Raw genomic sequence first — 27,521 nt, 5'->3', positions numbered from 1 at the left:
TGGCCCAGAAACCGGGAAGGGGAATAACAGTCGAAATGTAAATAAGAAATACTCAAGTTAATAAAGATGGAAAAAAAAAAGGTGGAGTAGGAGAGAAATGACCACAAAGTTGTCCTCTGAGCTCCACGCACAGCATGATAATGCATATATATGCACGGACTTACATGTGTGTACATGCCCACAATGCACAATGGTAATTTAAATGTTAGGGAGTTATTTTTACGTGCATGTGTATGTGCATAGTTTCGTATGCCTCATGTGTGCAAGAGTCTGAGGAGGTCAGAAGATGGGATGTAATCCCCTAGAACTAGAGATACACACACACACACACACACACACACACACACACACTGTACATTTAATGTTGTAGTCCTTTACAAGAAGTACATTTAATGTAGTATGAGTGGATACAGGTGAAGAATATGCACTACAGTAACTCAGAGTTTAGAAACATTGCCCTGCTTCCCAATCAGGTGTCAGCTCTTTAACCTACCATTATATCCACCCATCCATCTATCCATCCATCCATTTCTCCAGCACCAAGATTACAGGTTTATGCCAATTTCAGGTTTATGGTGTCAACACTGGGCTTTCAAGTACACAAGGTGAATATTTACCAATGTAACTACACCCTCGGCTCTACTGTTGCTTTAAGACCACCAGAACAAATTCAAAAAGGGAAACAAAGTCTTAATAATAGTGCATGTGTTGAGCCCCCCCCCCCCCCCCCCCCCCCCCCCCCCGGCGGAGCTGTAGCCATTTTGTTCTATGCCTGCCAGGTTATTTCATATTGTTGCTGTAATGTGCCTGCCAATCATTGGCACAAAAATAACTTGACTCAGAGCAGGTCATGCTGATCAATTACCCTGTTGTGTTCTGTATGAGGTTTGTTAATCTTAAGAAATTCCACAACCATTAGTTTCATGTAGGACCCATCAAATTAAAGGTCACGATGTTTAAAATATCTTGAGTTCCGCCCACCAGGCAGCACTTCCAGCACCTGCCTATGAGTTCATTGTTGTTTTTGTGGTTTTAACCTTTTTTAAGATGGCCATAAGAAATGTCCAGCGCTCAGCTTTGAGCTGTTGCTCTGGTTGATCAGTCTTGGGGTGTGAGTTCAATAAACTATCCCTCTGAGTTTAGTTTTCATGTGGTTTGTGGGGCAACTCCAGGACTTAAGGTGCAAGTTGTATGTAGACTGTCTGTGTCCTTTATCTGCCTTTGCCTAATAGCATAGATATTAAGGCCCACTAGTGAATAAAATGCACATTATAAATTGACACCAAAATCGTTCATTCACTCATTTACCCTAACCTCCATCCTTGGCGTGAAAATTCCCAAGCATTCTCATAATCAGGGTGCCTGCCAATTTTGAAAATAGGTTAAGTGGGGTTGCAGCCATTTAATAATGAAGCTATAGTTTGGTCAGGTATTTATTTTATAATGTCCAGATGTCATTGTCCCTTCCCCAGTGCAGCCCAGGCCTCTGGGTTCCTCCGCCTGATTTGGAGAAAGAGCCGGGCTTCTTAAATGACAGAAGCATAGAGACGTGATGGAGTTTGTAGGCACAACCCCTGCAGCAACCCTCGCTACAGCAGCTGGTAACCTCTCTGAAGACCTAGGAGAAGCCTAGCAACAATCCCAGCGACCTGGCCCCAGAGCTGGAGCAGCCAGGACCCCGCAGGGAGCCGCCGCGTTGCCAGGGCAACGCTTCCGGCCGGCGCGCGCAGCCCCCGGAGCAGAAGAGTCGCGCGATGGGCGGCTAGACCTGCCGGGCGCCGCGAATTAGCACGCGGGAGCGCGCTCACGGCCGCGCGCCTTCGCTTCCCAGGCTCGGTCGCTGACGCGTCGTGGACGTTGGGGAGCGGGAAGGCAGCCGCAGCAGGGCCGGGATGAACAGCGGCGGCGGCTTCGGTTTGGGCTTAGGCTTCGGCCTTTTCCCTACGACGGTGATTCAGGTGACGAACCTCTCCTCGGCGGTGACCAGCGAGCAGATGCGGACGCTCTTTTCCTTCCTAGGAGAAATCGAGGAGCTACGACTCTATCCCCCAGAGTGAGTGCTGGAGCCCGGCGGGGGGAGGGGCGCGCCGCCATCGAGACCTCCGGCGCCGAGGCACGGGGGAAGCGCGGGCGTCACGTGACCGCGCGCTTACCTAGGCGGCCATGTTTGATGTGGGCACCGGGCGGGCTGCGGGGTTCTCCGCATTGGGGTGTTGTTGATTAAGCTCCTCGCGGGGTTCCTGCAAAAGACTCAGGAGTACCTTACCCTGTCGAGCTCCCAGGACTGTGGTTGATGCCCGGTCTTCGACTTGGGTGCCCCAGGCCTTTGGTTTACCCCGAACTTAAGATGGCCGCAGGTGGGCCGCGGGAGTCCTCATGGCAAATGCCTATAACGTTTTTGCACTGGGAGAATCGTGGAGAACGCCAGCAACGCCAACGCCCGGACCTTTAGTTCTTAGTGTCAGGCTGTTAGCAAGTGCTGATGAGACAGAGTGCGGATGACAACATGGAATCCGGACTGTTTTTGTTCTCCCGAGTGATCTTAGACATTTACCATCTTTTCGGTTTTTCTAACCGAGCCTATATTCACGATCTTAAGGACTACGTCAATCTTTCCTTTTGGCAACAGCCTGAATTTTCCTCCGAAAAGGTCACACTGGCTCAAACGTTTCAAAAAGTATAAGTCAGTGCAGAATTATCACTACTGTGAACATGTGTTTAAAATCCAGCGCTTCATTGGCATTTATATGTCGATATCGCTTCCTAGGCAATGTACTTGAAGTGGTAAATTTCCCCTGTGCAATATTAACTAATCAGAAAACTCATCGTGGTTTTACTGTTCTTAACATTTTCGCGCTTATAAACTTTAAGAAAATACTAAGGTTCACAGTATTTTGTTCTTTATGCTAAAATTATTTGAAGGAAAAGTTGCTCACGATTTTTGGGAAAAGATTTTGGCTCATTTCATAGTCATGCACACAGAACAATATATCTCTCTACTCTCTGTAAGTAGCAGAACCACTGGATTTCTTACGAATGTGGATATTTAATGTTAATTCCTTTATTCTTGGAAATATTTCATGTTTTCAGAAAAGTTGAAATAAAACAGTGAATGCCCATTAGTATTCTTTTCTCTTGGTGCGGTTGACTATTAAATTCTCAATTATTCTAGCTGGGCGTGGTGTCACATGCTTTAATCCCAGCACTCTAGAAGGCAGAGACCAGGATCCCCTGAGTTCAAACCCACCCTGGTCAAGTTCAGATAGCCAGTGCTCTGTGGGTGAAGAGAAACTGTCTCAAAAAACAAAACAAATATAAGAAAAAAGAAAGAAAATGCAATGTTTTAGTACTGCCCCTCCCCCTTTTATCTAGTATATGTTCAGAAAAAACAAAACAAAAATAAGAAAAAAAGAAAATTCGATGTTTTAGTAGTGCCCCTCCTCCTTTTATCTAGTATATTTTCAGAGAATACCATGATATATAGTTGTCTCCAGTGTAGAACCGGCCAGCCCCTTCCTCACTTAAAAAAAAATAAATCTTTAATGAAGTTGACATTTTGTGATGTAGGTTAGTAGAATGACATATAGTCAGAGTATAGGCTGAGATTCAAGCAGTATATTTTTGACAAGAATCCTGCATAAGTGCATGAGCATAAGGTTTGATGTAACTGTGGCACTAACATTTGTAGTATCTCTTAACATTTAAAGATGCTTTTAGCTATCTTCCATGCTCAACATTTAGTAATTAAAAGAGTGTTCATAGGAGGGCTGTATCCTGGAAGGATTGGAAGCCAGTCAGTAAAATACAATGCCCATGAACCTCTTGTAAACCAGCCTTGGGATAGTAGAGGGTCTGAAGAAATATATTACAGAATGTTCTTCATTCCCAATGAAATGCCATTTGTATGATGGTAAAACACTGCCAGGTATTAACTGGCATTGGGGAAGATGCATCTTAAAGAATCCACCTTGTCTTCTTCAGGACTGGTCTTGAGTAAATCCAGTTTTCTTCCTGCATGAAAAAAAGTTATTAACTGGGATTTAAAGATCAAAGGGGGTAAAATGGTCTGCTGTTTGTATTAAAATGGAGTCAGTATGTCACAATAATTCCTTTGGCAACGTTGTTGCCTGACAAAAACTCTTACCTAGTTTTTATAAGTTTAGGAGTAGAGCTTCATTTTGGTTTTGTAGTGAATACTGATAAACTTTATTAGGTTTTCCTCTCCATAATATAGTTATGCTAGCTGGTCCTTAAGGATATACTTGTATTTTGGGCCTGAAGTGTATAAAAATTCAGTCAGTAGTACTTTTGTCAAAGATAATGATAGTGGTTCTGATTATCATGTAAACATTGTTTTGTGATTACTGTTTAGAAGTTGAGCAGTTGTTTGATTGAAAATTGGAGATACATTTCTTTAGTGAAATGTGAAAATAGGTCATATCAGGTGTCTTCCTTTTTTGCTCTCCACTTTATTTTTTGAAAAATTTTCTTTCTCTGACCTGAAGCTCTGACAGACTGGCTTAGCTGGCTCACTCTGGGGATCTACTTTAGAGAGCTAGTGCCTCAGCCACAAACCACCTCACCCTGCTTTTATGTGAATGCCAGGATCCTACAGATTGGGGGCAGAGGGGGCAGTTTCATTTTAATTTTAAACATTAAACTTTCATTTAAACAGGCCAATAATATGGGTCAAGGCTGATAACATGAATTCAGTCTCTAGACTGGAACCCAGTGTGAAAGAAGAGAATTCAGCTGTTGAAAGTTGTCTTCCCTCCCTCCACAGGTGCACCTACCTGTGCGTACACTTGCACAGATAATACACAATATTAAAAGAGGATTTATGTAGACATTCATTGAAAATACTAAGAATTATTTGATTTTTTTTCCTGTGGCCAGATAATTAAATATCCAGGATTACTGTCCAACTTTTTGCACAGTAATTGAATTTCATAGTTCCTGAACACCTATTTATACAAATGACTTTTTTCAGTAAACTTATCATTATAATTAATATTTATACAGAAAAATGAACAGACATCATGGTGTGGAGATGAATGAATTTTTACAGATTTAAACATAGTGTAGCAACCACACAGTTGGGGAGTATCTGTATGGTACAAGTTCCCTTGTCCCTTCCTTCAGTTGACTAACCTCCTCAAGGATAATTCTGTTTTGGTTTCCACCACCAGGGAGATTTTTACCTGTGCAGTTTTTCTTGCTTGCTCTGGGGTCCTACTATTCTGGTTTTCAAAGTTCCAAGAACCAAAGTAAAAGTCTATTTACTTAAGTAACTTAGTTACTTAAAGTAACCTAGTTAACTTTAAAACATTACATATGCTGTGTCTGTCTGTTCTACTTTGTTGTCATGGCAAAACACCTAAGCTCATCAAATGGAGTACTCCAGCTCAGGATTTTAGAGGCTTCATAGTGTGTTGGCTGGCTCTGATAGTTCAGCCTATGGCCAAGCAGAAATAAGGTGGTTAGGAAAGAGACAGACCCCAGGAAGGAGCCAGGAACAAGATCAAATCTCCTCCAAGGGACACACTCGTGCTGTAGCCTGCCCCACCTCCTTCTAGTGCCTTCAGCTGGATAAACTCAGGAACAATAGTAGCCACGGGGGCCTTCTTCTGTAACCTAACCAGAGCAGCCATTCTATGTAGAGTGCAGGACAAGAAAGTATGATCTTAGCATCACTCCACCAAGCTCCTTTCATTGGCATGTTTTTCCTTCTGATCCTCTATATGTGCCTATTTATTACAATACAGTATAATCAAAGGAGTCATACACTGTGATTATAAACGTTTTTTACTTTATCTGTAATAAGCACTTTTCATATTGCTGTGCTTTAAAGTAATATTTAGACATGTGCTGTGTTGAGTGTTTTTAAAATTCTGTCATATGTTGGTTATCTTTAAAATTTTTAATTACAAATGAATGAGTTTGGATGGGTTTGGAAATGTTGATCATCAGCAGGGATTGGTAGGGATCGGTAGGTCTGCAGGCAGTGTCAGCGCTTCGTAAGAAAGGCTTGGAGATCTGTGCCATACAAAGTACTTTTGGAGTCCTTAGGTAAATGCTATGTTGGCCAGTAGTTGCATGCATAAAACTATTTGTCCATGTTTTGGACTATGTAATTTTGATAGATCTTCTAAAACAGGTGTTCTCAGCTGTGGGTCGCAACCCCTTCGGGGATCAAGTGACCCTTTCACAGGGGTCACCTAAGACCTTTGGAAAACACAGATGTTTACATTAGGATTCAAACAGCCAAATTATAGTTTCTAAGTAGCATCAAAAATAATTTTATGGTTGAAGGTCACTACAACATGAGGGACTGTGTCAAAGGGTTAAAGCGTCAGGAAGGGGTGAGAGCCACTTTACATCTTGTATATGTATATATGTAGATGTACTAATAAAATGTTAGACACATGCTAACTACATTGGCATTTTGAGTAACACTGTAAAGTAACTACCATGTTTCATGAAAAAAAAAAAAAAACAAAAAAAACCCAGTTAGGACCACAGAAATTTAACCTGTCCCTAGAAGTGGGTTTTGTTTGTTTTGTTTTGTTTTTAAATCTCTCCACTTAAAACCCAGAAGTTTTATATTCTAAAAAAAACCCTAAAACGTGATTCAACAAATGAGGTCAAAATCTACTACTTTTGGACAGTGCCTTTTTAAAAAAAATTTGGTTTATTGAGACAGGATTTCTCTAGCTTTGTAGACCAGAGCTGCCTTTGTCTCTCAAAGGCTGGGATGTAAGGTGTGCTTCGTCGGCTGCTGGGCAGACAGAGCTGTTTTCTACAGAAGTTTACTTTTAAACAAAACAGAGTGCGTAACTTTTTGAAAAGTAAGACTGTGGTCATGAGATTTGGTGGTACATGTGTATTCCCAGCTCCCAGTAAGCCTGAGAGAGGAGGATTTGAAATTCAAAGTGAGCCTGGGCAACATAGCAAATCCCGGAGATCAAAATTAGATTTTAAAGTGATAGGGGCTAGAGGTGTGTTTCATAGTTAAGAGAACTTGTCTGGGGGTTGGGGATTTAGCTCAGGGGTAGAGGGCTTGCCTAGCAAGCGCACGGCCCTGGGTTCGGTCCCCAGCTCCAAAAAAAAAAAAAAAAAAAAAGAGAGAGAGAGAGGGGGAGAGAGAGAGAGAAAGAGAGAGAGAGAGAGAAAGAGAGAGAGAGAGAGAGAGAGAGAGAATTTGTCTGGCATGTTTGAGGCCCTGAGTGTAGTCCCTAATAATCAAAATAATCAAAGTGGTGATAAAGAAAAATAGTTCTATTAGATAGTTTAGATATACTAGAAAGACTAAGCATATGATTTATAAACATTACTGATTTATAAATAATATAGTGTTGATACTTGGCAGTGGTGACACATGCTGTAATCTCAGTACTCAGGAGGCAGGTCTTTGTGTTCCAGGACAGCCAGGGTTATACAGGGAAGCCCTGAATTGAAAGTAATAATAATAATAATAATAATAATAATAATAATAATAATAATAAAGAAATTTCACTTGTCAGTTAGCATCTATATGAAATCTGTAATGTTCAATATAACTCTTCTCAAATAAGCATTTACATGTTTACAAAATAATTGTGAAGTTGGGCTTTATTTCAGGAAGACTGGTGAAGGTGAAGATTAAGAAAATGGCTTAAGGACTGAGGGTCCATGTAGCGCAGTGCCTAGCATGTACAAGTGTACCATAAAATGAAAATTGCTGAACACTGTGGAGTACTGTATCAGTTGTCCTCAACCTGCAGGTTGCAACCCCTTTTGGGGTCAGACGACTCTTTCATGGGTCACTTGGGAGCAGAGTCCTCAATATGGTGTTCACAGCTTTCTCTTTTTTATTTAGTCCAGGGAATAGTAGCAACCATATTCAGCGTGGGTCTTCCCACTTCAGTTGTCTCTTTGGTAATCGTGGATCTAGTCCATTTGACTAGCAATACTAACCATCACAGGTTGACCGTGTAGCTGTAACTTTAACCATTTAATGTTATTCTATGTTGTTGTAAGGGTGGATTTGTTGCTGTATGTGGTGAATCACAGAGAACAAATTTAGTGAAAAAAGTGACTGGAGGGGCTGGAAAGGTTGCTCAGTGGTTAGAGTATAGGCACTACTGTTAGGTTCCCAGCACCCACCTTAGGCAACTCACTTCTTGTAACTCCAGTTCCAGGGGATCTGATATCTTTTTCTGGACTTAAGTGGTCACAAGCATTCACACAAACTAGAGTGTCTACTATTTTGCAAAATGAATTACATAATATTTTGTTTGTAAAACCTTTTTGTTTTTGTCCTAAAAAGCATCTTATTCTGTAGCCTGAAGCCATGCAAAACTCCTTGTTTGGTTCCATATTACCGAATTGTATGAATACTGTGAAGGTTTCGGTGATTTTTTTTTTTTTTTTTTTTTTTTTTTTTGGATTGGCGGCATTGAACCCAGGGCCTCCCGTGTTACATTAGCTATGGCTTTACCATGGCTTTAGTAATATAAATGTTGGGGAATCGGTTAGGGGTGGGAGAGACTACAGTTTGAAGTCATGAGGATGGGAACGTCTGTAAAGGGATTTTGACTGATAACACGTTAGCTGTTTTGAATTTCATTCAAAGGCTGACTGATTTGTAGGGAATCCTTAGAGTGACCTCTATTTTTGTCAGACAAGTCAGTGTTAAATGACTAAAATTTGTTATTTCATGTTAGTCATTTTTTTTTTTTTTTTGGTTCTTTTTTCCGGAGCTGGGGACCAAACCCAGGGCCTTGCGCTTCCTAGGCAAGCGCTCTACCACTGAGCTAAATCCCCAACCCTCACGTTAGTCATTTTTAGCAACAAAAATGACCTAAGTCTGTTATAAGAAAGAAATTTCAAGTGAAAATTATAAAACTGTGCAAATACTTATTAATCTATTTGTTTTCTTTTTATCTTGCAGCAATACACCTCTTGCTTTTTCCTCCAAAGTATGTTATATTAAGTTTCGTGAGCCATCAAGTGTTGGTGTGGCCCAGCATCTAACTAACACGGTTTTTATTGACAGAGCTCTGATAGTAGTTCCTTGTGCAGAAGGTTGGTATCTTATGGTTTTTCTTACTGTTTTAATATCTGTTCCGTCTCTTACTATAGCCTTTAGCTTTCCTGGGAATTGGCCAGTACTCTATGTGTGAGTCAGTCTGTGCACATTCACATTTGTGTGTGTGAAAACAACAATGACATTTGAAGAAGAAAAGACAACTGTAGAAAATTATACTGAAGTGGTTAGTTTATTACTTACGGATATTTGAAATTTTACAACTGAACATTTATAAAATTTATTAAATATTGGCCTTTTATAGTTGGCTTTGGCTTTTCTGTAGCCAATTCGCAGATTGTAAAACAGAGCTTTTTAGAATTTAAAAACTTAAGTTGGTATAAGAAATATTTTAAATGTATATGTAAGTGTATACTAATAAGGACAGAGTTAAGAATTTTCCAAGTAAAGCATAATGTATATTCAGTCAAATTGGGGTTTTGATATTTTATATTTATTTGAAAAATACTCAGTTTATTCTTTCAAATATCCTCTTAAGGTAGTTTCTCTCCGTTGTTATGGGACCATTGTTTTATATTCTGTGTAATTTTTGTTATATACCCGGAACTTTTTCTTTTATTGGCTTTTATTGGGGAGGGTAACCAGAATGCAGTTTTTAAAGCCTCCATTAGGGAGTGGTGCCAGAGATGGGAGCAAGGCCCAAAGTCTCCAGTTACTTGTTAAGGTTTACATTCCTGCATTGCTTTAGTAGCTAATTATTATCAAAAATGTTAGGTTTTTCCAGAGTCATTCATATATATTAGCTGTTGATTTTGAAAATTTCAATGTACAACTAACTTAGAGTACTGACTGGCTTATACATACATTTTATTTATTTATTTTTGCTAAATGATAGTAACTATTTTATAGCATAAAAATATGCTAGAGACAATTTAATGGGCTTTTTATATGTAATTTTAAAAACTTGTAGTTAGTAGATTTACAATAAAATCATTAGTTCATCTGGAGTTTGTTGCACTTTGAGAGTTTTATGCTTGTTTCAGAATGCCTGTTTTGGAATGTTGAGAGCATTATAAGATACAACTCCTCCCAGAATGGTAGTTTTGAAATCCCAGAACAGGAAGTTCTGGTTTCTTTTTTACCCCCAGATAAATTTGAAAGCATAGTTCTCATATTTAAGGGATTAGAGTAGATAGAGAAGATAAATGTGGTTAAAAGTAAACTATTTGCCAAATATATTCTTCTCTGATAGCCTTTAAGAGCACAGTGAGCCCTGAGTTTGGAGTAAGATGAGAGAGAAAGAAGTTGGAATTATTCTATAAGGTTCCAGGCTATGAATTCTATAAGGTTCCAGGCTATGAAACTGCACAGGAAAGAAAGCTTACACTGGCAATAGCAGAGAAGTATATAGCATAGACTTTCTCATTACTGAATTTGAAGGAGGAATTTTAAATTGTTGTTGGAACCTTGCTGTAATCCCATACAATTAAAGACATTGGTTTGTAAGAAACTTTCAAAGTTATAGAATATGGGAGTCTCATTTTGGTTTGTTTTACTTGGTCAAATAAAATAGTCAGCTATAACTTTAAGCATTTTTAATGATACCATTTTGCAAGAAAACTTTACCATTTTTGGACATGCAAATCTAAAAATTTACAACATTTTATCTGTACCTTAATAAAGTATCTTAAGGTACCTTAATAAGATATCAGGAAGAAACTGATACACATTTTTTAGTTAGGCCTTTCAAATATAGCTGATGACTTTTATAGCTGTTCAATCTGATTACGCACTTCCAGCAAAGAAGTAATACATTGTTGTATTAAAAAGAGAGAGCAGAGTGAGGAAAGCAGATGAAGGCAGTCTGCAGTGGAGGAGGCTTTTAGCGGAGGTGCATGGGGCTGGGTATGCCCTGAACACTTGACTCTTTGCATGCTTTATTTACACCGTGGTGTAAACGAGAAAGGCCATATAAAACATTTTACCAGGTTTTTCAGTTTTTTTTCAGTTTGCTGGTTTTTAGTTTAGACAGTAATGTGAGGAGAGGGTGGAGAAGAGCTATTGATACCCATTGAGCAAGACCTACTGTTAATGAAATGTGCCGTTTTGAATAAAATATACTTTCATTATACTTGTCTAAATATGACCTTCTTGTTGTTACGTGCATTTCAGATTTCTTTTTATAAATGTTAACATTTAGAAAAGTAAGATCAACGTAACAGGTGTGAGCCTAATCATCAGTCATAACTTTATGTCCACATTTTCTGGGAGATGGATTTTGACTATTAATTTGGTTTTGTATGTTTTCTCTATGTGATATTTGTGCATTATTAGATGACTAGACTGGCCAAGGCAGACCTGTTACACTTGCCTGAGTTAGGCATTGTTTGCCATGCCACTAAACCTGCCGCCAAGTGAAACCTTCATTGGGGAAATGAGATCGGAGTCTGAACCGCAGAAGATGGACGCCCTGTCTCTGTTTTTATTGTTTTGCTTTAATTTCATTTCTTTTTCTTTTGTCCCCCCCTTTTTTTTATTTGTTTTGTTTTTGTTTTGTTAAATCTTTCACTTTTAACTTGTGAGCTGGTTTTCCAGTTCTTTGTGAATGGTATTCCATTAAGAGATTGTAATATGTTGCAAATTTATGGGGAATGATTAACAGAGCTCAACCTTGAGATGAAGCAAACTCTCCTGCAGGAAGTTAGAGTGCAGTGCTGTGAAGATGCTCAGGCCTTCTTTGTGGGTTGCTGAGGTACATTTTGATCTTCAGACATTAAAACACTTATGAGAATCTTAGAAACATTTTCTGATGGGCTCAGTGCTTATTTTTTCCCCAAGTCTACATCTCTCATAAAAACCAACTGATGGCTTATAATGTTTGTCCTCCCCTAGAACCGTAGGCATATAAAACCATGTAAGGTAGGGGGAGGTCTCTGTCTTTTATTACCTTGGTCTTAGGAAGCCGTTTGTTACTTCTGGGGAAACTGGAGAAAACTGTTCATTATTTATTTGCATGCATTTTTTTTGTTTGTTTGCTTGAATTTTTTTGTTGAAAACTCTCAGAGGTTACTAGCTTTTGAAGTGGATTCTGAAGTGAGGACTCACAGTAGTACGAGAGAGATTTCTGCCTCAGTTTTCTTTGAAGTGTAGTTTGGGGAAAATGCTAAATGCTTGTTTTATACTTCTATATGCTCTAGGGGAGCTTTAAAGGACACATTTTACAGAATTATAGTTTGGAAATAGAACAAAGGAATTTTTCTTAAGAGTATCTCTAATAGAATAAGACAGAAATAATAAAGTTACTTATTTTTAACAGCGTATTGTCATGAGGTAGGGAAAGTCTGATAGTCCACTAATACTTAAAAGAACTGAGGCCTCGTACTAAGTAATGAGCTTTGTTCACATGGGTACCTTATTGTCTGTGTAGTCTTTATACTGTGTGGATAGCTGGGCTTGGTGATTGACAAAGAGTATTAAATTTGGCACATTACTAGGTTGCAACTCAGGTGAATAAATTAGGGTACTGAAGCAGTACCTCAGTGTAGCAGTCACTCACCAAAGGTGTTCAGGTTTTAAACCTTCAGAAGTAGCTGTCTGTCTAACAGATAAAGCGAATGTGATAAGTAACATAAACAGTATAGTGTACATACAGGCATATACAGATAAGTGGTAACTAACAAATAGTATAGTACACGTATGGGCACATATAGATAAGTGGTAGTTAGTGTACATATGGGCATATACAGATAAGTGGTAGTGTAGTCATTGTTATTTTATATCTTCATTCTGCATGTTAAGAAATTGGTTTTCCAGAATTTAAAGTAATAACCTCTTTTTTTAAAATTAGTTAAATTTAGATGCTGTAAAATTAGAAAGTATGCATTTGCCAAAGCCACTAAACTGTAATTCTTATTTTTTCTATAGATAACCTAAAACCACTATCTAAAGCTTAAAATTACAACTTGAATTCCATTGTGCTTTGAGGTCTTCCGGGAGAGAGTGTTTAGATATTTATCTCTGTGCATCTGGCTATGTAAATAGGATTTACCACTAAAATAAGGCATAACACTTTTGAAAATTTACCACATAGATTTCAGCTTGTGATGTTTGAAAATGCAGTTTTAAGATGCTCTTAATTAATAGAAATGGTAATTTATATATGTGATCAAGTTTGAGAAATATACCCCACCTCTCTTATTTTGCTAAGAAGATAGGAAAAATGTAAAAGTTTTAGTCTTTATCAAATTGTTTTAAATTCAGAAATTAAATATGGCAGATCATGAACTTCAAAATAAATTGTTTTTTAAGTTGCAGGCATTTTTTCTTAAATGTTTTTACTATTACTAAAAAGTGATTTTACTATTACTCCTGTTAGAAAATGACAGACTTAATGAGAAAAGCTTTTGTAAGCATCTGTTACTGTTCTCAGATAAATAGACATAAATTGCATCAAAAGTTAGCATTGTAAGAAGTTCCCTGTGACAGGGAAATTTTCGTTGGTTCAGTCCCTAACTCTTTTTATCAATTGCCTAAGGCATCTTTGGGATTGGATTCTCGCTAGGTATTAGTTGGTGAGGTATCTTATTGATGATGGGTATGGACCTTTTTAAAGTCAAGCTGATTATGTGTTCAAGTTTTCTGTTTTCTTCTGTTTATTTGAGATCGAGTGGAGTCCTTTGGAGGGTTATCAGAATTGTTTGCTTCTCAAGTCGGTAGCCTCAGTAACAGGGTAGAGAGACTCTTATGGAGCAAGTTTCAATTCGCACATATTTGTTTTTTTTTTTCTTTTTCTTTTCTTTTCTTTTTTTTTTTTTTTTTTGACTAATTTGGTTATTTGCCATTTCTGGGGATTAAACTTTAAAAAATGTTCTTCTTTTCTGTATCTGATGTTCTGTGTGCTATTAGTGACGCAGCCAACACGAACGGTTGTCATGTGTAACACAACTTTCGATCACCGCGAAAACAGCGTCCTGGGAAAGCGTCCATGCTTGATATCGTTTGGTTCATGAACATTAAGTTTCCAGTACAGGTGACCCATAGCTCAAAGTGTTAAATAATTGTCTACATTATTCAGTTTTTAAAATAATGTTCCATTAATGAGATTGTTAGTCTTTGAAGTTTTGCTCACTTTTATTTTTCCTAATAGAGCAGGATAAAAGGAAAGCCTTATGTTCTTATTTGTTTGTTTGTACGGATCTGCTAGATAGATTCATTTATTATTATTATTTTTTAAGTGCAAGGGTAATTGTAAAATCATAGTGTAAAGTTGGTGTGGTGTTTCTGCTTTCCATAATATTTGGAACTTGCCTCTGCAGGTAAAATCCCAGAAGAAGCCAAAGCCCTTTCTTTACTGGCTCCTGCTCCAACCATGACAAGCCTGGTGCCTGGTGCAGGGCTGCTTCCCATACCAACCTCCAGTCCACTGACGGCAGTGAGTAGTGTAAGTCCTCTTGATGGCGTGAGCACTGACCTGTGCACTAGGTTGAGTAAGGAGTAAGAAATTATTTTTACTTTGTTGTGTTGTGTTTGCTGGCAGCATTCAAAGTCCATACTTAAAATGTACCCCACGTCACCTCAGTTGATGTTGCTTTGGGAATTACTCCGAAATAATCGGAGCCTTGTTCACATTTGAAAATTCAAATAGGAAACTTGGTACTTTAGATAACACAGACTTGGAGGCCGCAGATCACTTCCCAGTTCAGGAGGATCAGAAGGACTAAGTCCATTTTAAGGGAGATGAACTTTGGTAATAGAAAAAGCATTTCAGAGATGACTGAGAAGGTGGAACAAGGTGAAAATACGACAGAATCCTTACATTTTTGCTATGAAGAATTAAACAGTAATTAATATCTTTTGATTTCTTAGTAAATGAAAGATATACCCATTACTGGGCTTTTGGTTTTTGTGTGAGAAAGATTCTGGTCATACTGTTTAAAGGAGGGCCATTCGTCAGATAAGGACAGTGACTTAACTTGCTAGTGTTCCATAGAGTGTGTGCAAAATCTGTTGGTCAGTTTTTCCTGATTATAGAAGTGGCTTCTGAAACTTTGAGTCTTATACAACATTCTACTATGGGGGACCATGGGACAAGATGACTTTTAATGAACTTGTATGCTTGGCTGGAACAGGGTGAAGGGAGAGAACTGGGTGTTTAAGATTGGATAGGACACTGACTTGGAAGTGTTTTTAGATCATAGAAAGGTATTTGAATTTTATTTCTAAGTTGGTTAGAAGCTACATAACCTCACATGTTTTCGGAAAGGTTGGATTGGCATCTGTGACAACAGTAAGTGACTGGTTTTGTAAACTTGTTTTTTCATCTTTAGAAACCGCTGCTATTTAATTGTTAATCTTAGTTGTTTACAGTGTATTTGCACATATTGCCAGTGATCAGTTTTATGGAGTAGCACAAGTAGAAATGAAAATGGTTTTATTTTTTTCTTTAAAAAAAAAACCTTTTTTTGTTGTTACTTCTGCCAAATGCAGAACATGTTTTAAAATTCTGAGAACGTCTGTCTCTTTAAATATACTTTAAAATGAACGTGTCTCTTCCTGATATGTGTTTTAACACTGACTTTACTAATGTTCTGGAAAGTTTATCCAATGGAGCCCAGAGAAACGGTTCAGCAGTCAAGAGTATTTAGTACTCTTGTGTAGGACCTGGGTTTGGTTCTCAGCACCTTTGTGAGGTGGCTTACAGTCGTCTGGAACTCCACTTCTAGGGTACTCCATAACCTCTTTCGGTCTCCACAGGCACTTGGGTCTTTGTGGTGTACACATAAACATAAAATTTTAAATTGTAAGAAAAGATAGATGATTCTTTGGGTTTTTTTTTTTTTTCCTTCCACCGTCACATAAAAATGGCCTACCATTCCAGATTTTTCTTGAACTTTTGAATTTCAGCTTTATTTTGTTCATGTTGATGCCTTGTATTTACCACTTGGTGACTTTGAACACATCATTTAATTTCACTGAGATCCTTCTGTCCCACTTGGGCTTTTCTTTAATCAGGGTCTCATGTAGCCTAGGCTTCCTTTCAGCCCTGTAGCTGAGAACATGACCTTGAACTCTCTTGGTCCACCTTCCTCTGACATGTGGAAATCACAGTTGTATATCACCATTTCTGCCTTAAATTTTTAAAATTTTTAAAAATTGGAATCTAATACCATACTCTCTTAGTGCTGATAGCACGGATTAAGTTAATAATTTAGTGAACTTAAATGCTGTAGTAATGATTACAAACTCGCCCAGATGGTGTTTTGGAATGACCAAAATACAGGTGACACTTGCAGATCCTGTGTTTGTGAATTTGTTCATTTAGTAGAAGGTTTTGAAACCCCCCAAATCACTGTCTGCAGCAGACACTCTAGAGCAACAATGAGCTTGAGTCCCATGATGTGCGTATTTCCAGTGAAGCCAAGTGTCTTCTGCCCTGTTTCAGTACTCATTTTGCAGACAAGTGTGAGTGTAGTCTGTTTAGTGCCATATTCTTTGGAATTCTGTTTTTCTGTGTAATTTGCTCTTTAGATAATTCCCTACACACAATGCCTTTTCTTTTTTCTTAAAGCTTAAATTAATATGAAAATGTAGATAAGTTTCATTGGTTGTTTCGTTGGCCATGTATTCAGTGTTGATGAATCAACATATATTACCCGAGGGACCATCACACGGAAAGAGACATAAGGACATTCTGTACTGAGTGCTTGCTGGACATATTGTAATGATGGGCTCCCAGGAACCTAACCTTACTTCTTTCCAAGGCATTGGCCCAGTGTTTAATAATGCTGTTTATGGTAATCACAGAATATAACTACACTGAACATGGAAAAGTGCTGTTCATTTTTAGTATTTGTTTAAAGATCGTTAAATACCCAGACAATTAAAAAATGTTATCTTAAAACCTAATGTTCAGATACATGTAGCTTAAAGCAAAAGGCCCCTTTCTCCCTCCATTCATGTTGAATTGATCTACTGGTAACAAGATTAGAGAACAGTGCTTTGGACACCGATGAAAACTTCCTCATTAAAGTCGACTTTTGTTTTTGTAGCTTGGCGTTTCACTTAGCAGTTTGGGAGCCATACCGGCAGCAGCACTGGACCCAAACATCACAGCACTTGGAGAGATACCACAGCCACCACTTATGGGAAATGTGGATCCTTCTAAAATTGACGAGATTAGGAGAACAGTTTATGTTGGAAATTTGAATTCACAGGTAACTAAGAAGAAACTGGGTGGTGGTAGCTGCTTTTTCTTTAAAATTCTGTTGATAAAATATTATTTACTTGTTTATAAATTTTATTATTACTAGCACATCTTATATAATGGGTTTCATGTTCTCACATGTATTTTAATCATATTCATTTTCCCCTCTTGCTCCCTGCGGCCCCTCCCCTTCCTGTATTCCCTCTTCTCCCCCCAGCCCTCTTCGCCTTTCATGTCTTTCTTGGGAAGTTTAATGGGGACTGGATATCAGGAGCATAGGCATGAGTTATTGACAGGAGCATGGGGACCTTGCCAGTTACCTCCTTCCCCCCTGCAAGCATTAACTGCTTTACTTACCTGACTTAAAAAGGGAAAATACTATATTAAAATGTCACTCTGCTTCCTCAGACAACGACAGCTGATCAACTACTTGAATTTTTTAAACAAGTTGGAGAAGTGAAGTTTGTTCGGATGGCAGGTGATGAGACTCAGCCAACTCGGTTTGCTTTTGTGGAATTTGCAGACCAAAATTCTGTACCAAGGGCCCTTGCTTTTAATGGAGTTATGTTTGGAGACAGGCCGCTGAAGTAAGAAATCTTCAACAAAGAAACTCTAATGACTTAGAAAAAGTTGTAAAATGTTTGATTTAATTAAGACTTTTAAACAAATAGTACTTGGCAGTTTGTGGAAAGGAAGACTGTGCTAAGTATAAGTGAAGTAGGTGACACTGTAACCTTAAGACCTGTCTCCTCTTCCTTTTTTACTATGTAGTTGACTGTTAATTGTTTGCATATGATACATAGTGGCTTCAGGCTTGTAGTTTCTGTGTAGTTCTATAAGTCAGGCTTGTTTTGTGATGGTTGCAGTTAAGGGCAGCTTAACTTGTGATTGAACTGCGGAATTCTTTATAATAAGAACTTGGGTAAATTCCAAATCCTAGGAAGAAAATAGAGTTAAGTATTTAGAAGTGTTTTAATCAGACATTATGAATTTATCTGCCCATAGCCATCCTTGTTTGCAAAAAATTTATTGTATGCTTCAGATACTCAAGTCCAGAAATTGTAATTTATGCAGATTATTAAGGCGAATGTGGTTTTGAGTTTCGTATGTGGATCTCTTAATTAACAGTTTTGGATTTTACTCTTAAATGATCAGTCACTGTTGTTATTGGGTGCTCAGTCTTCTCTGTGGAATGTAAGATAGACACAGCAGGTGTGTCTGTGTCGCAGAAGCTACTTTGCCTAATAAGGGAGGGAGGTTTACCAGGTGTACTTCACTGCTGGCTCAGACATGGGACAGTGCTGAAAAAATGGCCATGTGGTCAGCGTCCTCCTCGTCCTGCTCGGGTATGCAGGATATTAGCATAATCTAGTTAAGAGTAGAAGTGTCCATTTAAATCCTGATTATTATCACTGTCATTTTTCCTAAGGTGTGTGCAAAGGCACTTGTAAACTTGTAGCAGTCTGTTCAGTTGTTGAAGAAGTAAGCTAGACCAGTTTTTCTTGCTTTTTCTTTGTTTAACAAAAAATTGTAGTAGGTAGAGGTGAGAGATTGATCATCGCTTTCTAAGGTTACTTTTGGCTAGTCTGTATTTAGTTATTTTTATTTTCCTATGTGCTGTTGAGATATCCTCAGATTTATAAACATGTATATCATACTAACATTTAATTGTTTCATGTTTTATAAACTATGGTGTGTGTTTGTGATATACTAATATTTTTAATTTAGAATAAATCACTCCAACAATGCAATAGTAAAACCTCCTGAGATGACACCTCAGGCTGCAGCTAAGGAGTTAGAAGAAGTAATGAAGCGAGTGCGGGAGGCTCAGTCATTTATCTCAGCAGCCATTGAACCAGGTAAGGCCACAGTGTTGTTGTATAGGACATAGTCTAAAGACCATAGGCTCTAAGAAGTGCAAGGAATTTTAGGATTACACTGCTCAGTTCCTTCTTTGTACAAATCAGAAGACTGAAACTCAAGACATAGTAAGTGGCTTACTCAGAACGACTCAGCACGAACTATCTTTGCCCTACTACTGAGCAGACGCACGTTAGCCTCAGTCAGTGAGCGTCCTCTATGGAAACAAGTCAGTGCTGAGGTTGGTTTGCTGAACGCAGTCAGAATGTTTCTGTGAGGCTAAAAAGGACAGAATAAATGTTTAAAATGTTAAATGTAAGCAGGTTGCCTTTCCCTCAAAGTTTTAATTTTCAGACAAGAGAAAGGGCATCTAATTTAGAAAAACCAGATATTCAGTTTTGCTAGACTAAAGGAAAACTTACTCAAATTTTTGTGTTGCTAAATACTTTAAACTCCACTCTGAACTGTCTATGTGATTTATCTTTCATTAGATTTCCTAAATTAATACTTGAAATTTAGGTTCGGTTCTAACAAAATAAATGCAGGAAAGTCTTAGCCTCACTGTCCTAGGAATTGCAGACATGTTTTAATCTTGCGTTATGGCAGCAACAGAATACTACGAACAGCTGTTTATAATCATCTGGTTTATATGTACTGCTGCAGGGTGGCTGCACTCAACGAGTTTATGCAATGACTTTCTTGGATGTTTCTGAAGGATAATTGCACAGGAGGAGGATGTACAGAGAGTAGGCCCCTTGCACTATATGTGGTATATTCCACTTGTGCCTAATTATTAACTGGGATCTTTAATTGTTCTGAGCTTACGCTGCAAAGTGGTTTTTTCCTCCCAGAGTCTGGAAAGAGCAATGAAAGGAAAGGCGGTCGATCTCGTTCTCACACTCGCTCAAAGTCCAGGTCTAGCTCAAAGTCCCATTCTAGAAGGAAGAGATCGCAGTCAAAGCACAGGTGAGACTCTGCTGTCTGCTCAATGCTCTCTCAGTTCTGTATTTCACATAGTTAAGGTGTCAGAGTGTCACAACTCAGAAATGTCAGAAGTGTGTGCTTACCTGGTGATTGTTAACAACTTCGACTCTGATGGAAACATCATAGCTAAGGGCCACACCAGCGCTGCCCAGCCTGATGCTTGCTCTCTGTGTGCTCAGAAGAAAGCATTTTTTCTAATTGTTAATTTTTAATATTCTTAATAATCTTTAGTTTTAGAAAGGTTTTCTATTTGCATGTGTTTTTTTATACTTGAATTTTTTTCCAAACTAGCCTTTTCCACATAAGCAACAGAAAGTGTTTGATTCTGTCCTGAGGGAAGCTGATGGTTCTTAGGCTGCATGTCTCCTTGGGCCGCCCTCTGGCCCAAGCACCAGTGCTGTCTTCAAGTTGTTTTTGTCTTATTTTTATAATTTCAGCATTTTAATTTTTTCTATGTAATTTGCTTTGTGTTTGGTGCAAAGGATACTTCAGAGTGCAAATTGCAGCATGTCCTGATTTCATTGCAAGTTCCTTGAGAAATTATGCCTGAAGTGTAGTGAGTCCTTGTTGCATGCTGACTTATGTCTTGAGAGAATGGCACAGATAACGTGCATGCATGTTTGGGGGTGGGGGTCGTCTAAAGGAGGAGGCCTCAAGGGAAGCCCACATGAACCATCAGTCTACTTTTTCTGTGCTGATCAAGAAGATTCTAAGATGAGATGGGAAAATAGAGAAGTTTTCTTTGACTTTTGTAAATTGTACTTCTAGCCCCATTTAATGGTGTGGTCCATACAAGGTTTACAGAATCTTTTTTGGGAACTTTGTTGTCTCTAAGCTCTTAGTTTGGCAAGCTCAAAATCAGGTTCCTCAAGTTTAAGCCAGTATGGTATACATAGTAAATACCAAATCAGCCAGACCTACATTGCAAAACATTGTCTCAAAATCACCCAGAAGGTAAGTGCAGTAGGAACCAAAGTTAGAGCAGAAAGTAGAACAGATAGAGCAGTTTGGAGATGGGAGGTGGGTGGGTGATGGGTGGGTGGGTGATGGGTGGGTGATAGGTGGGTGATAGGTGGGTGATAGGTGGGTGGGTGATGGGTGGGGGTGATGGGTGGGTGGGTGATAGGTGGGTGATAGGTGGGTGATAGGTGGGTGGGTGATGGGTGGGTAGGTGGGTGATAGGTGGGTGGGTGATGGGTGGGTAGGTGGGTGATGGGTGGGTGGGTGATGGGTGGGTAGGTGGGTGATGGGTGGGTAGGTGATGGGTGGGTGGGTAATGGGTGGGTGGGTGGGTGGGTGATGGGTGGGTGGGTGGGTGATGGGTGGGTGGGTGGATTGATTGCCACATGTTGACAGGATAATGAAGATCAGAGAAGTAGGAGAGTGCCCAAGAGTGATAAAGACTGGTTTCCTGAATCTTGGTTTGAGGACAGCTAAGCTCTTAGTTGAGAAAAACTAAAACTTATCCACTAACATTGGTTTCTTTGATAAAATGTGAAACTTTGCATGCCTTTAAAAATTAGAGCAATAACTGAGTTATCTGCTTTACTATCCACTTTAAAGGCTTTGAGTTTATGTAGTTTTCTTCCTCTAAGAGTTTAGTTGTCCTCTAAGAGGTTTAAATGAAGTTTGTCAGTTCTTACTTTTAGTGAATGTATTTTCATATAGATGTCTCTGAGCTAAAATTAGAAATTATTGGCTCTTGGCTGCATGTACACACAAGTATACATGGTCAGAATGCTTTACACATGCATATTGAAATACACATAAGCTAGCAATGAGAAAATGAGTTCTCACTAAAATAGAGGCATGGACAGTTTTCACTGAAGACATGAGACTTGAGGGTTTTGACCTGAAAGAAGTTTTTACACTTTCCCCTGTCCCCAGCTGACTTAGGGCAGTGTAGATTATAATGTCACCTGTTTCTAGGCAGAAAACTATTCCCATGAAAGTTTAAAAGAATCGTTCTTCTAAAAGTTGAGTTCCAGTCAATTCTGAGGGAGCAGAAGACATTGGATAATGGTGCCAAAATCCATATAGTAAACAGAAAAGTTCTCACCTGCTACAACACATAGGATGGTTATAGTTTGTAGCAATTTATCATATAAGAACTAGAAGGAGTTAAAAATCTGCTGTTAATAAAGACATATCACATGCTTAAGGAGAAGGGTGTTGGGTCACACTGACTTTGATCACTACACTGTGTGTACATGTGTGCAGTTATCAATCACACTGTACCCCATAAGTAGATACACTTGCTATGTGTGTTCATTAAAAAGGGAATGGTGATGTGTCCACCATCCCTCTTCCTACTTTCCCATCTCCTTTGCTAGGAACAGGGAGAAAGGAGTGACTGTCCTTGGCTATGATTTGAGGAGCGTATTTCTGTTTGCCCAGATTGTGCTGTTTGTTTTATTTATAGCGTTAGTGTTGGGAAAGAAGAGCAGTTCTGTGATTATTGTATTTTAGGTTACATAAACTTGCTAGTTCAGATTAGGAACTGTATGAAATGGTGAATGGAAACGATGTATAATTGAGCTGTGATACAGTGTGACAGTAAGTTGCTATTTGTTATTTAATTTGAAAATAATTTTTAGACAGTTTAAAATGAGCTATACATGAACAAATTTTGGATAAGTGAAAATGCACTTACTAGTAAGATGCAATTAGGCATCTGGCCTCAAAGCCCACCTCAGACTTGTTTTTAAAATCTTTTTTTTTTGTAGGATTTGTTCTAATTTATTTTATTAAACCATGACTATCAGTGGGGCTGGTGAGGTAGCTCAGCAGGCAAAGATTATTTCCACTAAACCTGGAACTTATATCTAATCCTTGGGACCCGCAGGCTAGAAGGAAAAACCCACCCTACAAGTTGTTGTCAGACCTTGACATGTGCTTGGCACTCACATTGCACACACTAAATAAGTAATATGATTAAACCAAAACCACAACCATAACGACGAACTTTGTGTATATAAAATATACTGGGGGGCTGGAGAGATGGCCCAGTGGTTAAGAGCACTGATTGCTCTTCCAGAGGTCCTGAGTTTAAATCCTAACAACCACATGGTGGCTCACAACCATCTGTAATGAGATCTGATGCCCTCTTCTGGTGTCTGAAGACAGCTACAGTGTACTTATATATAATAAATAAATAAATCTTTAAAAAGTAAAAATAAAAATGGAAAGCTTACATGTCCCTGGCTTCTTTGGAAGAAAGATGAAAGTTTACCTGTACGCTAATTTAAATATTTACGCTGTGCCAGGGGCCATAAGGCACTTTGCAAACATCATCTGCTTGAGTCCTCATGATAACCTTGGGAACTTAGGTGGGATTCAGACTGCAGAGGAATATTGATTTCTAAAACAAAGACTTAGCCAGAACTCACAGTCACTGTGGCAAAGGTGCCTTTTGGATCCACACTGTCAAACTCAACACCTCACCACTTCCATATTTGAGTTATGTACATGCGCTCTGCTACACTTTAAAGAAAATTTGTCCTTTTGTTTTACTGTAGTGTTGGGGTCAGATCCAGGGCATTGTATCTTCTACAGACTTCCATTGAACTATACTGACAGCCCTGTTTTACATTTTAGTAAATTGTGCCTAGGATATTTTATTATGAAAAAAATAACACTAAAAATATACCCAGTTATTTCAGTGGGGCCTCCTCAGAATTGAAATAACATGTTATGTTTTTCTGGGGGGATAATAGAGTATTAAAGGTTTCTTTTAATGGTTGATTAAAGTTAGACTTATAAGATGAAGACAGCACATTAGACATTCGAATCCCAGATACCTCATGTGTCATCTGTCGTACTGTCACTGTCATCAGTGCTATCCACCCTTCCACAGGTACTCTATTAAAGTTCTTAGGAGTGTGATCTTTGACAGCTTTATTACTTTCTTCCTCATATTTGTTGCAACAAACAGTGCATGGCCACTTACAGAATTTGTTGAAGCATGTACCTGCTCCCTTCAGGATGAATCACAGCTAGCTTACATGGAAGCCAGGAATTAGAGACAATCTATGATGTGAAAACCTGGGCCAAGGGAAAAGTCTACAGGTTTGAGGCATGTGATGTTCTGACAAAAAGGAAAGCTATCGCTGACAATACTATCCCAGAAAGAGAAAATAACTATTAATTATTTTTGTTTTGTGTTCTACACAATATAATATAGCTGGTAAATTTTCCAGTAATTTAATTTTGCTATTATAATGAAAACATTAGAGAAGGTTCATTTAAAATATTAATAAATAGGATGGTTTTCTAAATGATCTTATTTTGATTTTAAGAATTCTTAGATTTTAGGGTTGAAATTCTAAGAATAAGTTTTGATATCTTTACAATTTATTTTTCTTTAGGAGTAGATCCCATAACAGGTCACGTTCAAGACAGAAAGATAGACGTAGATCCAAGAGCCCACATAAGAAACGCTCTAAGTCTAGGGAGAGGCGGAAGTCAAGGAGCCGGTCGCGGTCACGGTGAGTTCTGGAGCAGTCACAGAGAGTTTAAACTTTATCACTGTTTTCACTCGTGAGTTTGTGGTTCAGGTTTATTAGAACTAAAGCTTTCTGGCTGCTTTACCCTCTAAGGTGAATTGCCTCTGATGCAAACATGACCAGTGTGGTTCAGCTCAGCCTAATTGCTCCCCTTAGCACCTCCGTCAGGCACACACCTGAGTTACACCAACTTCTCATGTCTGTAGACAGTGCAAATGATTTTTTTATTGGTAATTGTGCAGAAAGAGAGGTCTTTTCTTTTTGAGAGAGAATTATTTTAGCCAAATATTTGTTTGTTTGTTTTAAGGGACAAGAGAAAAGATACCCGGGAAAAGGTGAAGGAAAGAGTGAAGGAGAGAGAAAGGGAAAAGGAAAAGGAAAGGGAAAAGGAGCGTGAAAAAGACAAGGAACGGGGTAAAAACAAAGATAAAGACCGTGAGAAGGAAAAGGACCATGAAAAGGAGCGAGACAAAGAAAAGGAGAAGGAACAAGATAAAGACAAGGAACGGGAAAAAGACAGATCCAAAGAGGCAGATGAAAAACGGAAGAAGGAGAAGAAGTCTAGAACACCGCCCCGAAGCTACAATTCCTCAAGACGATCCCGTAGTGCCAGCAGGTTTGGTGATACATAACTTCTGTGTGTGTGTGCAGGTGCACATGCTTGTGGGTGCTAGTGTGTGGAGGTCATAGAGTGACATTGGATGTGGTTCATTGGCCAAGGCACAATAGGCTAGGCTGATTGGCCAGTTAGCCCTGGGGATCTGCTTGTCTATGCCTCTCCAGTACTGGCATTAAAGATGCATGCTACCAAGTCTGTTTCTGTTAATCCTGTGTTGTGCTTTTCCACATGGGTTCTGGAGGCAGAACTCGGGCCTCATGCTTGCATGGCAAACACTTTACTGGCTGAGCTATCACTGCACCTTGCTTAGACTTTAGCCAAGAGTGACTGATGCACATTTTTAACTGAGGAGGAGAGACTACTCTATGCAAGCATAGTGGTTAGTAACATTTACCCTGAATTTCCAAGTGAGCTTTTCTCCAGCAGAGGGGTTACTTCATCATTGACTTCTGGACGGAATAGTTGGACACTTAGCTGTCTTTCATAATGCAGTATTTAAATCTGGTTAATTATTACTTACTATTTTTCTTAGAGAAAGGCATATGATGGGGAAAATGTTTTTAAAACACCTATGTAAAAATTCTTGTGTGATAGTTGACTTCTGAGACTTTGTTATCTCTCTGGAGTGGTGTGGTAAATCCTAGCATGTTACATGATTTCCAAAGTCATAGTGTGATTCTTGTCTGTCAACTAAGTTAACTTTAACTTGCATTATGCTTTATGTATGATGTTTAAGTAGTATTCTCCTTTGTTAGGTTGAAATATTAGACCTTTTCCTCTTAGGACTATTTTTCCACTTACTAACACACTGCCACCAGGTGGCAGCATGTTGCTATAGTAACAGCTACAAAAAAAATCAGAATCTTTCTCAAGGTTGTTTAAACCCTTTATTCCCTATTCCAGATGATACTATGATAATGAGTTAAGCCTAGTCTTTTAAAAAACATTTAAAAATAAATGTTTCAATAAATTTTAAAGTTGGTTTTTCATTGCATACGAGTTGATAAATGAGTATACTTCAAAGTTTGAAAAAGTTTGAAAATTTACTTTACAGCTTGTTTTCACACTGGCCTATTAAAAGATAATAAAAGCTCATTGCAGTGCTCATTGAGTGCTGCTTTAACAGGCCAAACCTAGTTCAAGTTGACTTGAATCCCTCACCTCATTTACTCCTTCCAGCAAGGTTGTGAGACTGTTAGACTGTGGTAGCTAAGACTGTTCAGAACCATGAAGTTGAAACAGGGACACTGGTCACAACAGGCTCAACACAGAAACACTGAAACACCTGTGCCCTGGGGTCAGCCTAACCTGTGACCGCACCTAATTGCAAACGATTTTGTTGGTCATGTTGTGGGTGCCGTCATGTTATCGTGCCATCCAGACACTCTGCTTCACAGCATCAAATGACTTATTTGAATTATTTTTAATTAGTAACATAAGCTTATTTTTCCAGTGACTGAAATATTGGCTTTCTTCCATTGTGCGCTCATGGTTGCGCGCTCTCTCTCTCTCTCTCTCTCTGTCTCTGTCTCTCTGTCTCTGTCTCTCTGTCTCTGTCTCTGTCTCTCTCTCTCTCTCTCTCTCAAGCTCTCTCCCCCACCCCTTTCCTCAAAATTGCTGGCTTGCCTGCTCGTTTACCGTCTCTTGCTCTGCTCATGCTCTCATGAGCACAGGGTTTTTACGTAGCTCTCAATATGTAGACCTAGCTGGTCTCAAACTTAGAACGATCATGTGACTCTCCTAAATGCTTGGATTAAAGGTGTGCACCACAATGCCTGGCTCCTTTTATGTTTGAGGGAATTAAAAGGTTCAAATTCAATCCTGAAATATTCTTAAACTCTGGGACCTAGAAATCAGATGAGCTGGGAAGAGTTAGTGAGTAAGTGACTGTGTGTGCCTTGATTGAGAGTTCTGTCAGGAGTAACACCAGTGTTGAGCAGCAGCTACAGTTTGTTACGCTATAGTAGGTCCCTCCTTTCTACTGTTCTGATTTGCTCGTTGAGTGGGAAGCATTCTAACTGCTCAAATAAAATCTACTTTATGCTTTTATTTTCAACATTGTCTCCTAATCTGAATTTTCAAAGAAAGATTTGATACTTAAAAAAATGTCGAATGCTTAAAAATTACTGTTAGGAAAGGGAAGGAAAGGCAGAGAGCGTTTCTCAGCGCTTTTGTACCATGCATGAGTAGAGTTTGATTTCTCCAATAGCCTGTTTCTGCTCCCCACAAGGAAATAGAGTCCTTATCCATTGAGCACCTGCTGGGTGCTAGGCCCTGTTCCTGCCATGTTCGTTACTGGTGTTAGCCTCTAGCCCCAACACA

General features: G+C 38.9%; 1 protein-coding gene across 6 annotated transcripts in view; it reads left to right on the top strand.

Moving 5' to 3' along the window:
• The first annotated feature begins 1,716 nt into the window (after window positions 1–1,716).
• The window catches only part of Srek1 (splicing regulatory glutamic acid and lysine rich protein 1), a 35,567-nt gene continuing 9,762 nt past the window's right edge, over window positions 1,717–27,521 (top strand). The window contains exons 1-9 of one of the 6 annotated variants that reach the window (XM_039102993.2): window positions 1,717–2,053; window positions 8,933–9,066; window positions 14,344–14,459; window positions 17,077–17,241; window positions 17,640–17,818; window positions 18,960–19,090; window positions 19,943–20,057; window positions 24,443–24,562; window positions 24,888–25,196. In XM_039102993.2, the coding sequence (XP_038958921.1) occupies window positions 1,893–2,053; window positions 8,933–9,066; window positions 14,344–14,459; window positions 17,077–17,241; window positions 17,640–17,818; window positions 18,960–19,090; window positions 19,943–20,057; window positions 24,443–24,562; window positions 24,888–25,196 (1,430 nt within the window). In that variant the 5' untranslated portion in view covers window positions 1,717–1,892. Of the gene's footprint in view, window positions 2,054–8,932; window positions 9,067–10,408; window positions 14,469–17,076; window positions 17,242–17,639; window positions 17,819–18,959; window positions 19,091–19,754; window positions 20,058–24,442; window positions 24,563–24,887; window positions 25,197–27,521 lie in introns of those variants that run through there. The other 5 variants (NM_001412515.1, XM_063282421.1, XM_039102994.2 and 2 more) reach the window with 5 other exon arrangements.

Source organism: Rattus norvegicus, chromosome 2 (genome assembly GCF_036323735.1).
Source record: "Rattus norvegicus strain BN/NHsdMcwi chromosome 2, GRCr8, whole genome shotgun sequence".
In the NCBI taxonomy this organism is placed as follows: domain Eukaryota; kingdom Metazoa; phylum Chordata; class Mammalia; order Rodentia; family Muridae; genus Rattus; species Rattus norvegicus.
This window is presented reverse-complemented; position numbering and strand designations above follow the sequence as displayed.